The sequence below is a fragment of the Eublepharis macularius genome, chromosome 1 (genome assembly GCF_028583425.1).
Source record: "Eublepharis macularius isolate TG4126 chromosome 1, MPM_Emac_v1.0, whole genome shotgun sequence".
NCBI lineage: Eukaryota > Metazoa > Chordata > Lepidosauria > Squamata > Eublepharidae > Eublepharis > Eublepharis macularius.
In genome coordinates this window covers 35,031,091-35,047,677 of record NC_072790.1, presented here as the reverse complement: position 1 = coordinate 35,047,677, position 16,587 = coordinate 35,031,091, and the positions used below count along the sequence as shown (strand labels likewise).

Below are 16,587 nucleotides of genomic sequence, written 5' to 3'. Positions count from 1 at the left end.
GAGTGGCATGACCCACTGGACAATGGCAGGGACAGAGCAATCCAGACTGCACCAATATGATACAAACAGAAAATCCACAGGTATGTGCTAGCCAATGACATCAGACAGCAAGTACAGTGTTGCAAATGCATGCATCATATTGCAAATGTATACCATTCAGAGGGCAGTGACCCTGTTGTACAGCTGAAAAACTGAGCCACAGCAAGATGTGACTAGCCCAACTTTAGGCCGTACAGCCATGGAATGGAATTCTTAAACAGAAGTAACAGCTGTTTCTAAACATATGCAGAGTATTTTCCCTTGTCACTGAACAACAGCAGCTGACCCCAACACAGAATTAAGAAGCAGATTTACAGACTGATAGCTTGTCTCCCATGTATTAAAGCCCCAACATTTCTAAGCACTAATCCCACCTAAATGGCAAAGAAAAAATACATCTGTTCCCTTCCACCTAGTAATCTACTCCCACACAATTTTTTTTGTAAAAAATCTAACAACACAAAAAACAGGTGTGTTTCCCCCCATAATTCTCCCCCCTTTTCTGTTATAAGCAAGCTCTCCTTGTCAGCTTCCCTCCCACTCCTTCCTCCTAACTCAGGAGCCTGTTCTCATCACCACGACGGAGTTCAGGAATATGGGAAATACCTCTGAGCTTGGGCAGAGTGCCTTTCCTCACCACTAAATATCTACGTTTCCTGCCTCGGAGAATTGGCTTAGCCAGTGTTTCCCATGCCCACAATCTCTTCTCTGCATTCCATAAACTTATACAAAATTCCATTCTTGAGTTTCAATCTCCGCAACCCCAAAATGTGTTGTTTTAAAACAACACATTTTAAAAGACTACTTACCAGCTCATTGGAAGAAGGCACTTCACATATTTAAAATCATGCTGCTGTATCAACTAATTTAAAAGGTGTATGTGAAATACTTGCCTAACCTTCCCCTTCCTCTTTCTTCCACCCATGCAAATTGCTTCTACAGCAGACTTCTCAAATCTGCTAGGAAAAACAAGCACTCAATTTCAAAAGCATCCAATTACCACTGAAGCTTGGAGGAGGAAAGTTGGGGGGGGGGGGGAGATCAGCAAATTCGTATGTGTGCGTCTGTCTGTGTATACACAGGATTATGTATACACACATGATTGAGGCCACTTATTCAAGAAGACATCTGTGGAGCATACAGTAAGACATTTGTGCTCCACAAATGTCTTCCTGAATAAGTGGTCTCAATCCTGTCTTTATTTGTAATAAATTGAACTCATGTAAAGGAGGAAGAAATCCAATCAATCTTTTACCAAATACCCCTTCAAAGAGGCAGGGATAGAAATCTCCGAAAATTCTTCACTGCCACGTGGTTTAGACATGGGAAGGAAGTTATTTCTCATTAATGAATGAAAGTTCTAAGGTTAAAATGACAAGACTGCCTCTAAAGGGACAAAAAGCAGTCAGAGCAAAGAGGGGGAAACTATACCGAGTTTACCAGAAGAGCTGCAATTCAATGATTTTAACCTGAGTGGCTTTTCAAAGGCCTAAATAATTTGCTTCAATATAGATTTATAGATTAAGAAAAGCCTGCTAATTCTCAATTATTGCACTGCTAAATACCTAGAGAAGATACCTGATGAATGGATTGATCCAAGGAATGCCTTTTAGCATCTCAGCATTAAATTAATTCTGTCACCCATTTCCCCAGTAAAGTAAAAGCAAACAATGCAGTCCAACACTTAGATCCAGAGATCACAAATGCGTTTTTAGTTCTATTAGCAGCCTTAAAAACATATCATTGAAAAAAATAGTTACCAAATCTCAGACGTGTAAATTAACAATCACAAAAGAAAGTTTATCTGGAGAAACGGAGCCTTTTAACCACATGTGTTGTCTTGGAAAAGTGAGGTAAGGGATCTGACTCTAGCACATGAACAGTACAGGGTTAGAAAGACTTCTGGGCTGACATATGACAAGGTTATTTCTTACAACCTAGTTACTGAATGGGTTCCCAAACTGTTCTTCCACTCTATCCTCTATTAAATTATTTCCAACAGGAGTTCCCCCCACAAAAAAACCCTTCCCAAATTGCTACAGACAAAAGGGGTTCAAAAGGATTAGAAGCTATTCACAGCTAGAATGCTGATTATAGCTTAGCTGTCATCAACTAAGACTTATTAGTTAACACCATCAAGTTACCCAGGAGGACAACAGTTACATTTTATCACATCACTGTAACAGTTCAACAACAAAAAGGTAATTACAACAATCAAAGTCGCTGATTGCATGGGAGAGGAGGAGAGAAAGATCAGAGGTGTACAAAATGTTGCCATTTCTTGCTGGTAAAAATAAGACGATATTAAGTAATCCTAAAAAGATGGTGTATACCTGAAGGGGAGAAAAAAAATCTAGAGATTGTTTTACTTAACAAAAAGCACAATTACTGTACCAAGGAAGTTAAAAACAAAACCTTTTATCACCACCATCTTGCTAAAGATTTGCTTGCGGCTGAAACAAAATTCTCTCAATCTTTCTCAAGATCAACGTATCTCAACTAACTGATGAGCTCTTTATAACTTCTATATTATGACTGTCCCCTAAAGTTAGAGTGAATTAACTACTTTTTCTTCAAGAATGCCTCTTACTTCTCTCTCTTCTCTACTTAAAATGCAGGGGGGAAAGCCAAGCATAATGTGAGAAATACAGTAGAAACTGCATAAATGAGTAACTGTCAAAAGGACAGAACTATTAAAAGAATAAATCTTGCATACCAAGCTGTGAAATATAATACAATATAGCAGAACCCTGTTAAATGTTTGAAATAGAAGACTCAATGCAACGTGATCTCAAACTGTTTAATGAATACAACGGTTGAAAATATGAAGTCCTTGCATATGGTGCGCTGAAAGGAACTTGACTGCAAACCTACAAAGTGCCAAAAAACAGATGAATGCCACCCCTCTCACATAGTTATCTACTGGATAATCACACCAAAACAACAATCCGCCCTACAAGTGGCAGATTCAATGTGGTCATGAGGCTTCTTGCCCAAAGAGCTTCTGCCTGCGCAGCTCCGTTCCCACACAGGTCTCAGGATCAGCATTTTCAATTTACCCTAACCCCATTCAAAAATGCAAAGGAAGTTCTGAACGAAAGCTGAGCAAGCAGTTTTGGAAATGCACTTACCTTTGAAGTGCGCTGGAGCTGGTCCCCCACATATGTTTTACGGAACTGATCCAAAAACCAGAGTATCGCAAGTTCTACTTTCTCATTACTAGACTGGGGTAACTGAGCATCCATCAAAGAAATTAGCTGAAAGACACTGAAATAAGAGAATTATTTACTCTCTTTAATATTCAAAAGGAAGCCTATACCAGAAATTCAGAGCTGCAGAAGCCACTAACAGAGCTATCTATCTTTCTTCACATTCTCTGGAAGGAATTACTGACTTGGTTCAGACATCACCAAAAAACCCCAAACCCCTTCACTATAGATAGTGTGGCTGTGGGCCAATCCAATAGCTACAGTTACTTAGGGTATATGAAACCGGAGCCAATACCATAGTTTGAAGATAGTTAATTACGCACATAGTTAGTCTTCACTTTGGTTTCATGTGACCTATGAATGTTGACATCTTGCTTTCCTGGATGGTTGTCCAGTGCTGCCCTCACCACAGTGCAGGCCAGGTTACTACTGACAGCTGCACACCCACCAGAGGGAGAAGAACCCGTAACAACAGAGACCTCCAGCTTAAGGCGTCCAAATTAACAATGATCACGTGAAGATTTCTTATACTGACCATTGGTCCAACAAGGTCAGTATTGTCTACTCAGACTGGCAGATGCTCTCCAGAGTCTCAGGCAGGGGTCTTTCATATCATCTCCTACTCGATCCTTTTAACTAGAGATACCAATCTGAGACATTCTGCACACAAAACAGAGGCTCTACTACTGAGCCGTGGCCCCTCCCAAAGTTATTAATTTGTGCTGCTCCTGATGTTTAAACAGGTAGTAGCTGTTTCCAGGGATGCCTTTCACCAGCTTCGGCCCTTCCTGGACAGGGAAGATCTTGCCACTGTGGTGCATGTCCTGGTAACATCCAGATTAGATTACAGCAATGCACTATATGTGAGGCTTCCCTGAAGACTGTCTAGAAGCTACAGCTGTTACAGGATGCTGCGGCTAGAACACTGACTGAAGTGAATGATAGGGATTGTATTACTCCAGTCTTGTTCTGTCTACACTGGCTCCCAATTTGCTTCCAGGTCCAATTCAAGGCACTGGTATTGACCTTTCTCTGTATGGGTTTCTGCTGGCAAAAAAATGTGGCATTAATGAAGCAATTATACAATCAGATTAGTGATGGTGGAGACTGCCCTCAAGCCAGAGTTGACTTATGGCGATGCCTGGAGGGGTTTTCATGGCAAGAGACTAACAGAGGTGGTTTGTCAGTGCCTGTATCTGCAACTCTGGTCTTCATTGGACGTCTCCAACAAAGCCAACCCTGTTTAGCTTCTGAGATCAGACTCACCAGGGCTATCTTCCCCAGAATAAAATATTCTAGCCATAGCAGTTTTTGACTCATAAATCTATTTTTTTCATTTGTACAGGGTAACAATACACTTACCGACAGGATAATTCACCATCCATAGCATCATGTTCATCAGTACTAGTATAAGTTAACCTTCCTCCTACAACAGTACCAACGAGATACACCAGCCATGCCAAGCGTCCTAGCATTGGAAGAAAAAAAAGAAAGAAAACCAATAGAAGGAATTTGCTTTATAATTCCATTCATTTCTTCACAGTTTTGGACATTTTCTAACCTGTCTTGGCAATTGCTAATGGATATGGAACTACAGAAATGTTGGTTTATTGATGGCACTTTGTCCTTCTTGTCTGACACAAGGCTCTTCAACATTCGCACCTGTGCCATGGTTATGTACAGTGAGGAAGGATATGAAGATGAAACTTGGTAATTTGTCAGAAGCACTTGGTTGGTCTCAGATTTAAAGCTACAATGCCAATATCTTCTGGTATTTTCTCCTGGCCTTCTAAAATGTTAAGCATTACTGCTAAGCGTCAATATTCACTAAGCTCTATCAATAAAAAATTACTCTTAAAAAAAGGTAACTGGTTTGTCTTTATTATTGTCCATAAACACTAACATAGGCACACTTAAGTATCAGAAATTTGGTGAATATTATTCACCGCAACATACCCATCAGCCAAGATGGAATTTCCAGGACTATGAATGAAATTTGCTTTCTGTTTTAAAGTTTACTTTTGGTATACCCATCCCCAGTGGATCAGACCATCTTATTGAGACATTTGAAGTAGGCATCAGGAATGGGCTCTGAACTGGTTTAAATAGTTCCTTTACAGACCAGTCTCAAAGACTTGCCATAGAAGATCAGTTGTCATCAGTGTGGGACTTGCCTATGGGATTCCACAGGGCACAGTTTTGTCCCTTTTACTGTTCTACCTTTAGGTAAAGCCTTTAAGAGAAATTATACATAGCTTTGGAACTGGTGTCAGCAATATCCTGATGACAGTCAGTTCTGTATTTCTCTATCTAAATCTCCTGGCGGTGATGAGGTAGAGATCATGGACCACTGCCTGAGCACTGAGGCTGAATGGATAAGAGGCAACAAACTGAAACTGAGTCCTGATAAGATGGAATAGAAGGCTTGAAGGACACTGTAATTTTCACCTTTGACAGAGTTCAGTTGACCCTTGCTGACTCTGCCAAGGGGTTATACTGTATCTATCATCACTGCTGGAGAAGGGCTACAAAAATGCTTTCTTCTAATTTCATTAAGCTTGGAAGATGGACCCCAACTTGGCTCAGCCAATCTAGCCAGCTGAATCCATGGCACGGTAACATTGAAAATAGACTACTGTAATGCACTCTACATAGGTCTGCCCTCAAACTCATCCCAGACCCACCAGTTGGGGCAGAATGCTCTAGTTCAGTTATTATCAGGCGCTAGATGGAGCGTACAAATTACACCCATTCTGCAGACACTCCGTTGGCTACCCATCAACTAACAGGTTCAATTCAAGGCACTGACTACCACGTACAAAGCCCTGCATGGCCTTGGATCCTCATATCTGCAGCACCACCTCTCTCCTTATGCTCCGCTGTGGCAGCTTCACTCATCTGTTCAGGGACTTCCACAGATGCCACCCTACAAATGGGCAAGATCAACAACTGCCCATACATGTCGTTTCTCTGCTGTGGCCCCCAGCTTGTTGAATGGCATGCCTGAGAAGGTCAGGAAGGTTCCCCCACTCCTGTCATTTTGCAAACTATGAAAAATTGAGTTGTTCAGGAGAGCTTTTCTGTATAGGTAATAGGACTATACTATCACAGAATACTTCAGGAATGTACTTTATAAAGGGAATGGGACGGTGGATTATACTACTGTGACAGGACATATTATCAGTTTGAGGCATATACTACGCTGTTGTTGTTTCATTGTTTCTACTGATGTAATACCATTTTTCTTCATTATATCCACACTCTGTATTATGTCTATGCTCATTCAGATGTTGATAATCTAGTCTTAATATACTGCTCATTCGATGTCACCTTATATTGACTGTATAGACCTACACTGTGATTATTAGATGCCCCTCTGTATGGACTGTTAGTGACTTATACTGTGTAATTTGTTTTGAGTCTCAATGAGCTAAATAAGGTAACTAATGGTTTGACAGTAGAATTCTTTTAACCACCCCAATGCTTTATGACAAATCGCCTGCTATCATGGTGAAGGGCTACAAAAATGCTTTCTTCTAATTTCATTAAGCTTGGAAGATGGACCCCAACTTGGCTCAGCCAATCTAGCCACCTGAATCCATGGCATGGTAACACTGAAAACAGACTACTGTAATGCACTCTACATAGGTCTGCCTATGTAGAGTTTAACAGACAGATATATGGCAGAGCCATGACTTTGCTGAAGAATGACCAGTGCTCTGTCCTTATCAGAATAAGTCACCTGACTTCCCAATCTCTATATACTGAGTATCGGCTGTTCTTCTCAGACCTGATTCTGTAACCAAGTGTTTATTTGGAAAGCTCAGTATTTTCCAATTAAATAGTTTCACAGCCAGAATCACCATATCTGAACGCCTGAATACTGGCAACACTGCTGCTTACAAACAGTAACATACATTCATATCCTCTACAAAATTTGAGTTTAAACTCAAAAGCAATTCTGTCAGCACACGGAGTATTCTGCTAATGATCTCGACTTGGTCCCTATCCACAAAAAACTGAATTCATTTTCCATCACAATTCTCCGCGCTTACTTCCGCTACTTAAAATCATCCAGTATTGTTGCTTTTCCAGCTGCTTAAAGAGAATATTTTTTCTTTACCAAAATAATTATTGCTGTAATAATCTGTAATTATGTTTTATAACAGCAATAATCCCAAAGAAATCAGTCATTAACATAGATCACAAGTAATCGTTAACTACTGTTAATGACCCATTTCTTGGGGATTATTGTTTTAGTAAACCATGATTGTATCACAATCGATACAGAGAGCAAGACAATATAATAAAATGAGGTCTTAATATTATATTAACTTATTTTGCAACATTAAAAGCCATTAAACATCTAAATTAAAGTGTGTACAACTAGGGGAGGTAACATTTATTGTTCTGTGCTAACAGAAGTGTTTAGTTCGCAGAAAAGAAATTGAATATTATATAAACAGCGCAGAAAATATAAAGTACTGCCAATATTCAGTGCAGGAAAGATTAAAAACTACTAGCCTACTAAAGTTTTTCAGAGCACACTAGATAACCTTTTGATCATATGTACTGACACAATAGCTTGGGACACAAACAGCACAATCCAATGCAGAGTTTCTCTAGTCTAAATCCATTGAAGTCAATGGGCTTAGAATGGCGTAACTGCATAGGATTGCACTGAAAATATCTGAAGTCCTTAATTTTTTCAAGGCACTGAACTGCTGTCCCCTTCAAAGGTGAGCCTTCAAGTTCAATAATAAATAATTTCTATCAAGCTTCAAGTCTACAGTGTGCTTTTCTAGACATTATCTCAGCAATCTGGATAAGAGGATATTATTGATGCAGATAAGGAGGTGAGGCTAAGAGACAGCAGCTCCTCAGAAGCTACCAAGTGAGTTCAGGGGAGGTTCATCAGCATACACAGTTATATAGTGACAGCTATCTCCTCAGTACCGTATCTTTTTTTCTAAAACTGTACCTTGGGAAAGTTTCCCACTCCTCATTTAATAGGTTGGCAAAGCATCTTCTGGCTTTGAACATGCTGCCAATATTGTAACTACATTAGCCTCTCTAACTAAAATACAGATGGTATGTATTTTACATTTACCCTAGCCAGTTACAGCATTTTTGAACACGAACGTTCCACATCATCACAGCAGCTAAACCAAACATTGCCATGGGTCCCCTTGATTTTGTCAGACCGAAGTGTTGCACTGACAGAAGCCACCACACCTAGGAAGGTAAACTAACACAATGGTGGACCATCAAATCCCCAGTTAAAGGGTCTCAATGCAGGATAAGTCCTCTATCCAACACCCTAGAGACCAACAGCACATAGTATTGGACAAGATGGAAACCCGACAGGTTTTATTGAATTCTGAATGCTACTGAGAGAATTAAGAGAATTTTTTTCTCCCTTTTTCACAGTGATTTGCAGCAAAATGGAACCTCCATACTCAAAGGAAGTATACTTGAAAATACCACTTCCTGGGAACACACAATGGGGAAAGCTACAGCCTTCACACCCTGTTTATGAGCTTCCCAGAAGCATCTGGGTGTTGGAAACTGGATGCTGCTAATCAGACAGACTCTTGTTTTAATCTATCAGTGCTCTTTTTCCATTAGTTATGTGTTTAAACCATAGAGATGTGGACGTCACTCAAAGTTTCTCCAGTTTCTAAAATACGTGCCTTTCCCATTTCCTTTCTACCAGGATTTCAGAGACCCCTGCCCCTACCCATGTTTTGCCCCAATCCCACTCTCTCAAGGATTTCACTGTTCACTTTCCACTTTCCAGCCCACTATCCTGCTTCTTCAGCAACACTGCAGAGACAACTGCTACTTCTCACTTTCCCATTACATACCCGCTCCTCTCGTCACATTACAAACTTTTTCTTTACCTCTCATGCATTACCTCTTCCTGCATTCAATTGCTAATCTTTCTCCTCAGACTATCTTCTCTACCTACTTTTTCAGTAAAGATCCTGTTCCTCAATTCATTGCCTGTTTTGCCTTCCTCTGCATTCTCTGATTGTTAACTTTCCTCTCTCCTGGGAGCACTGCCCTGCCTACTTTCATTCTCCAGAGACAAGAAAATGAGGTCTCTAGATTTAGACAGCAGCAAAGAGGTAAGAAAGTTAGTGGTCCTGTTTCACATGGCGATCCTTAGTAGACATGGGCACAAATCGAAATACGAAGCAAATTTCATCACGAAACAGGCCGTTTCATGTATCGTGAAAAAGCATTTTGTAGGCCGCAGTTATGAAATTATCATGAAATTCACGGCCTTTTGGCCTGTTTCGTTAGCTTCGTGAACGATTCGTAATTGCAGACAGGCTGGCACCGATCCACTGATTTCCTAGGCAACAATGGGCCCAGACCTTTTGTTGCCATTGGAAACCCCAATCATAACCCACTTACCCTTGACTGGCAGTTCTCCTAGCCATCTGGAGAGCTTCCATTCAGCTCATCCTCCACATCCCAAACTCTTGGGACTGTCCCTGCCTGCCGTCCACCCCTCACTCCGTCTCCGTCTTCCTGGCCCAGCTCCACACCACGGCTAGTCCTTCGTCCTCCTCTGATCCAGCAACTCCCGGTCCCTGTTTCAGTCATGCACTCTGGCAGCACTTCCCACCCTTCCTGATCAACGTACTGCGAACTGGGAGGGTGGGTGGAGGACAGCCTGCGAGTTTGGCATCTTCGGGTATGAAGGGGGCTGTTGAAATGCCCCGGGTTCTGATGAATCACGAAACAAATCGTTTCAGCAAATGTGTCAATTTTGTGGGATTTTGTGATTCACGATTCATGGATCGCGACGAAACAAAACTCTCGTTTCGGTTTTTTTCCATTTCATGCCCATGTCTACACCTTAGCTTTTTGTCTCTGTTACAGCAACTAGAAGTGCTTGGCTGAGAGCCTTCTACTCCAGAATTCACCCAGATCTGAAGGACCACATAGCTGCTGGGCAACAATTTAAAGTAACTCATTAGGAGTGGGGCATAAACATCCAAAGAGATAAGAGAAGAACGGTTCTATGTCTTGCAATTCTCACCAAGGCAGTAGAGTTTATATTTGGCCTTGTGATATACACTGTACTACCAAAGCAGAAAGTGTATTTGTAAAAGCAACCAAGGGTATGATGAAGAGGAACAATACTAAACTCCCTACAATTAAGGAACAGATCAGCAAAACATGGCATATCACACAAAAGGTAAAATTAGCAGAAAGAGTTGAATTCAGAAAGGAAGACAAAAGGCAAAATCTTTTTATAGGACGTGGTATGCTTACGGCATTGAGATGTCAAACCATAATATTGATACCAACATTTATAAATTGATTCTCTCTTTTGTAGTAACACTGCATTTGTTCTGTATTTGCTGACATGATAAGAAAACTGTTTAACCTGAAAATTTTCAATTAAAGCACTTGCATCAAAAAATTTAAAGAACTTGTATTCCCCCAGATTAAAAACTGCAGTTTCCTCAAACATGGACCTTCTCTATTTTTTAAGTTTTCCAGTGGGACCTTTCTTGTTTGTCCCAGCAAAACTGATCAGAAGGAGAAGATAGATGCATCACACAGACAGGCAGATATATGGAAAAGTTGGAACTAACCTTCTTGAATTGAAAGTGCCAATGGATTTCTGCTAGAAGGCTGCAACAACTTCTGATAGTTTTGTGCATTTTGATCAAACAGCTGAACGAGAAGAGCACAGGTCTTTTCATATTCGCATCTGCTAACTGTACAGAGCTGTTCCAGCTGCTGAAATACGGTGGCTGTGTCATCCAGGGGGTCATCTAAGCCATCTCTACACATATACAAAAATAAAACAATATTGGACAGTGTAAAATACGTTTTGTAACCTGCCTTGATAATGGCCTACATTTAAGAATTTTGGCTTGGACTTTGAAGTCGAAACTGAAATCAAGTATATAAATCTTGTTTCCAGGGTTCCTTTATCACCGATACTCTAATGCTAAAACTGAAACTGGTTATGGAATCTAACAACAAAGGCCTGTGCTGCTACTTTCATTATCTTATACTGGGGCATGGGAAGTAGCCCAATCTTGGACTGAAACTGATTGATTTCGGTAGCATTCCTCCCCACCCCCCCATAAGTGAAATTAACATACTTAGCTTAACGCAAAATATAAATGAATACAGTTTTCTATTAAATCTGAAACAGTACAGTTTCTACTCAATGAGAAGATTACTTCATATTACCTAATAACCATGGGGACAGATTCCAGTCTAGAAGTAATATACGCCTTTGTGATCTCAGGTGCATATGTATCTAAGAGATGGGGTTCTGATGATTTCACAAAAGGCACTGAGGCAACCATTCTCTGCCAAAGAGTTAGCAAATAATGAACGCTGTTTGGTGCAAACTCCCAGTGCTACAAAGAAACAAATGAGATTTTCATTAGAGTATGTTTTAGCCCAATGTGAGCAATTACAAACATTGTAATGTTCGCTACCACTGTTATTTATTATTTCTTTTCATGCCTCAAAATTAGAACCAAAACCCCATGATGTTATGTAAGACTGCAAAGAACAATATGGCCCATAAAGCTGATCTCACAGAACAATGATAGAGGCACACATAAGGTGACACTCGACTTTCAATAAATACATAAGAAGCGTAACAAATAAAAAAGCCTATACTTTATTTTAAAAGATTGCAGAACGTTTCTATCACTCCCTTACCTGCAGGCTAGTAATAGTGAAGCTGGCTATCAGTCTTATAACTTCTGGGTAATCTTTTACAACTACTAGTTCTCCCAACTGATAATTTGTCTTCAGTCGAGCCAAAAATCGGCAGAATTCATGGTAATTTCCAGGGTCAGACAAACCCTAAATACCAAAACAAAAAAGAAGATAAGATTGTTGTAAGGGAATTTGTCTAATGCCACAGATACACATTCTTTTCAACAGATGGCATGCTATATTACACAGCTTTCACATACAAAAATCTGCCCCAAATGATCTGCATGTCCTTAATGGGATCCAGAAAAAGATTAGAGAGACAATACAAGATAGGAGAAAGAAATAGGAAGAATAAATATGCAACATATTTAGAAAAGTCAAATACCATTTTAAGGAAACTAAATCTCCCCAATGGAATTCACCTGTCTCTCTGGACATATGTACAACATTAATGTATACCTGAGTGTGTATAAGAGCAAGATCTGGGCCCAGTAACACCTTAAAGACCAACTCGATTTCCAAGGTATGAGTTTTCAAGAATCAAAGCTCCTCTGTCAGATACAAGCAGCGGAAAAAAGAAGGAATGTAGGACTTTTTATTATTTTTTTTATTCAATTTATATTCCACTATCCCCACAAGCGGGCTCAGAGTGGATAGATGACTCTCAAAAGCTCATACCTTGGAAATCTAGTTGGTCTTTAAGGTGTTGTAGAACCTGGATCTTGCTCTTCAACTGCAGACCAACACAGCTAGCCTGAAACTGAGTGTGCATAAAACACACAGAGAGAAGTAGAAAACCCCATGATTAAGCCACACAAAAACAGATAAAGAGCTCAAACGCTTTCATTATGCCAAAACACATAGGGTTCCACTAAGTTTCAAGCATGAAGCTCAACCTCTGGAAAAAGACAACAAAATAAACAGCTTGGCTGCCCCTTAGTAATATGAGAGAGGAGATAAATAGCAGTTCTGATAGAACCTTAAATCCTTCACATAGAACACAACAAGACCTCAGCAACACAAAACCAAAGGTATGTGAATACTTTTGGGTCAAAATACAGCTTGCCCACACCATCTTGAAGTTACCCTGGACTTCTGCAGTTGGATACTTTCCAGCTTCTTGGAGTGGCAACTAGAGAAAGAGTAGACTCCCTTCCACCCCTTTTAGTTTTGCCGTCATGCTATCTAACCTACGAAGAACTGAACTAGTTATAATCAATTGTAACTTTCCCCCTCAAACACATAAGTCCATAGTTCCAAAGAAGATCTTTCCAAATCTTTAACACTGTTTACTGTCTAAGATTTCACTACAACTTTTTTGTTCATAAGTTATAACACAAGCACAAATCTCACAGGCCAATCTCAAACCCAACACAAAGCTGGAGGACCTGTCCACACTTGCCCAGCTCCCTCGTTCTTCCCCCTGATGTTAAGAAGCACCACAGATGCTATTCGCAGGGTGAAAGAGTTTGTGTTAATGATCTACTTCTGCTCACCACCAATTTAAGTGAGGGTACCACAGTGGCAGCCATATAACTTTCAACATTTGGCTGTTCAACAACAACAAAAAGTGTTTTCTAATGCTTTCCTTTAACCCAGAAGGTATAGGAGATTCTTGGCCAGCCACTATGCAGGATTGTGCCTATCTCCTGCCTATGCCCTCCCCCTTCCTGCTAAACCTGCCAGCACAACTTCAAGTTAATGTGGGGCAGGGAAAACAAGAGCTCCCCCACCCCAACTTCTCCACTCTATCAGTTCAGAGACTAGATTTCTCTGTGAGATTTATCAGCTGCACCAAAACAGCAGGACCTCTTAAGGAATGCGGAAATTGTATCCAGAACTGGTGACACAATTTAAAAATCTGTACCTGAGGATTTTCAAGTATTCTTTTTACTCCTTTAATCAGATTACCAAGATACTTGGCACGTTCTGGATTGCTAAATAAGGATCTCCTGGTTGAAGCAAACTGAACTAAACAGGAAAGTGCCTAGAAAGTAAACAAGAATTTAAGAGATTAAGCAAGCACACAAGAAGCAACAAACTCTGTTACTTTACTAATTACATGTGTTAGTTCAGAAGACTCTCTACATTCTTTAGAAACAACAGTGTTACTGTATACAAGGCAAACTTGATGTTTCCCCACCTAGCTATAGGTCAATGAAGCGGGGCCACTCACAGAAAAAGAAAGGGTTTTCTGAATCCTCAGGGGACTACTGTTTGTACATTAAAAAGAAAATCAAAACAATTAAATGACGAATGATCATATTTCCTCCAGGAGTCATGAAATGTTGAAGGGGGATCGACTGGCTCAGAGCCAAGCTACAAGTGACGCCTGACACAGGTTGGACACTTGTCAGCTTCCCTCAAGTTTTGATGGGAAATGTAGGCATCCTGGTCTTGCAGCTTACAGAAGTTTACAGAGCGGCAGTCTATGGGAAGGAGAACATGTGGTCGGGAGGAGAATGCAAGCGTCGGGCTCTTGCCGGGCGCCCCCCTTCCCCTCCACTGGGTGTGTGTGAGAGGTTTCTGTCAACTTTAATTAAATGGAGAGCCAAGCTGTAAGACCAGAATGCCTACATTTCCCATCAAAACTTGAGGGAAGCTGACAAGTGTCCAACCTGTGTCAGGCATCACTTGTAGCTTGGCTCAGACTCCTTGAAGCTTTTGTCATCTGGAAGGGCAGCCAGAGAACCTAAGGTCAGGGGGCAGACACCATCAGGCACATGTTTCCTCATACATACACCCCAGTCCAAAAATGCTATAGATTTTGAAAGACTTTGGCCCCTTTGGAGGTAAGAGTGTCCAAAGAAGGTTATGTTTCAGGATCAGGTGAGGGAAACATTACCTTTTCCTACTCACCAGTCAGCACTGTAGTGCAATCATACTACACAATGCTAGAATCCCAAAGGTATGATGCTAGGTGGCCAGGTATGTACATGTCTAGCCACAAAACTCAACAGCCTCCGGTCCAAGCTACATGTTCATTTTACATGTGACTGCCACATGGACTTGCAGCCATACAGCAGCTCTGAGTTCCCCATGGCAACTTAATTCAGAAGTGCCACCCCTGCCTTCCACCACCGCCATTTTCCTGACTTTAAAAAGCCTACAGGGGGGTGCATTACTTGCTCCATCGGAAGCCCACACATGCTGTGAAGCAGCACAAAGGAGAGAAGAGACACTTTCTGTACATGTATGTTAGGGGAGCTGTCTGTCAGAAAAGTTGCTTCTAGCAAACAGTTGCACAGTTGTTACAGAATTTGAGGGAGCAGCTACCCCCCCGCCATTGCGAAGTTGGTGTTTTCTGTAATAGTAACACTCTGTTGAATTGTAACTGAGCAAGGCACAGGGCAACCACTTGCCATCCCAGGACAAGGCTGTCCAGCACTGAAGTCCCACGGGTTTCATTCTGAGTTAGATGTGCTGAGATTTCTCCACACTGTACCAGCGAGCTCATGGCCACAGGAGTGAAATCGCAGGATCACTGAGGGGTTTCCCCCCCCCCTTTTTGACCTTCATATGTTCAGTACACATATACCAAAAAGGACGATCTTTTCAGAAAGCATTACCGTCTTCTATTATTTCATAGTTATTTCAGGTATGCTTAATTTTAAAAAGCCCCCTGAGATCTTTTTATTGAATTATGTTAAGGTGCTAGATTTATTAATTCAAGAAGTGGTTAAATACTTTTTAACAGCTGTAAGACTGGTTTTGGCTAGTTTCTGGAAGACAAAGTATCTTCTGATTTAAATTGGATTGGGTTAAGGAAAATTTGGGAGAGAGTGAAGTTAGTTAGGCTTACTGCTTCAGTTAATAAGAAAGAAATTAAAGGCTGGGAAGCATATTGGATCCCACTATTATGTTACGTGGAAAGGATTATTTGTGAGTAAAAAAAAAAGTTTAGTTGTATAACAGTCTGTTTTGAATTGTATTTGGTAATGTAAGTGGCTCCTTATTTTGAATTTATTATCATGTATGAAATAAATGTAAAATGTTTTTAAAAATAAAATTTAAAAGCCAAGAAAATTAAATGCATACTTACTAACTGCGACAGCATTGATGGGAGGGAATGATACAGATCAAAAAAAAGGTCTAAAGTCTCCGGCTCCAGGAAGACTAAGAAGGAAAAAATAAAAGAGTGATTTTTACATTTAATTTTATCAGACTGCTCTAGGTATAGTTAGCTTCACTGGTACAAAGCCAGGGAATGAGGGAATTAACCATTTAAAGTTTAATTAACACAAATAAGGAAGTAGGCCACACATTTCAAATAAATCATAGCTGAAACAGAAACGGTCCTTGACAATAAAGAACATCTAATTATGCTATCCTTTATAGCTGGTTTTCAGCTCAAGAATTCAAGCAAATTCTACTAGTCCTGCAAAGAATATTTAAGCCCCTGCACTCCATTTCTCATACCAGCTTGATCAAGCAGCTTAATTAAAAATAGGGGGATAAGGTTGCAGATGCTGTGACATCACTTCCAGGTTCATGATACTCTAGGAATTTCCATAACTTTTATGGTCTTTATCATACAGACAGGGAGAATTCGGGGGGGGGGGGTGAATTGTGATATATATAAGGCTGGCACACCCTTCCCACATCCAGAGTTGCCAAGTCTCCCGCTATA

At 40.5% G+C, this 16,587-nt stretch overlaps 1 protein-coding gene across 1 annotated transcript in view; it reads right to left on the bottom strand.

The window, feature by feature from the left end:
- RANBP17 (RAN binding protein 17) overlaps positions 1-16,587 on the bottom strand; it is a 249,739-nt gene that overhangs the window by 195,833 nt on the left and 37,319 nt on the right. Inside the window, exons 8-14 of the mRNA XM_054994554.1 lie at positions 16,000-16,073; positions 13,825-13,944; positions 11,958-12,104; positions 11,475-11,647; positions 10,865-11,058; positions 4,611-4,716; positions 3,171-3,306 (exon numbers count right to left, since the gene is read on the bottom strand). Of these exons, the coding sequence (XP_054850529.1) occupies positions 3,171-3,306; positions 4,611-4,716; positions 10,865-11,058; positions 11,475-11,647; positions 11,958-12,104; positions 13,825-13,944; positions 16,000-16,073 (950 nt within the window). The remainder of the gene's footprint in view (positions 1-3,170; positions 3,307-4,610; positions 4,717-10,864; positions 11,059-11,474; positions 11,648-11,957; positions 12,105-13,824; positions 13,945-15,999; positions 16,074-16,587) is intronic.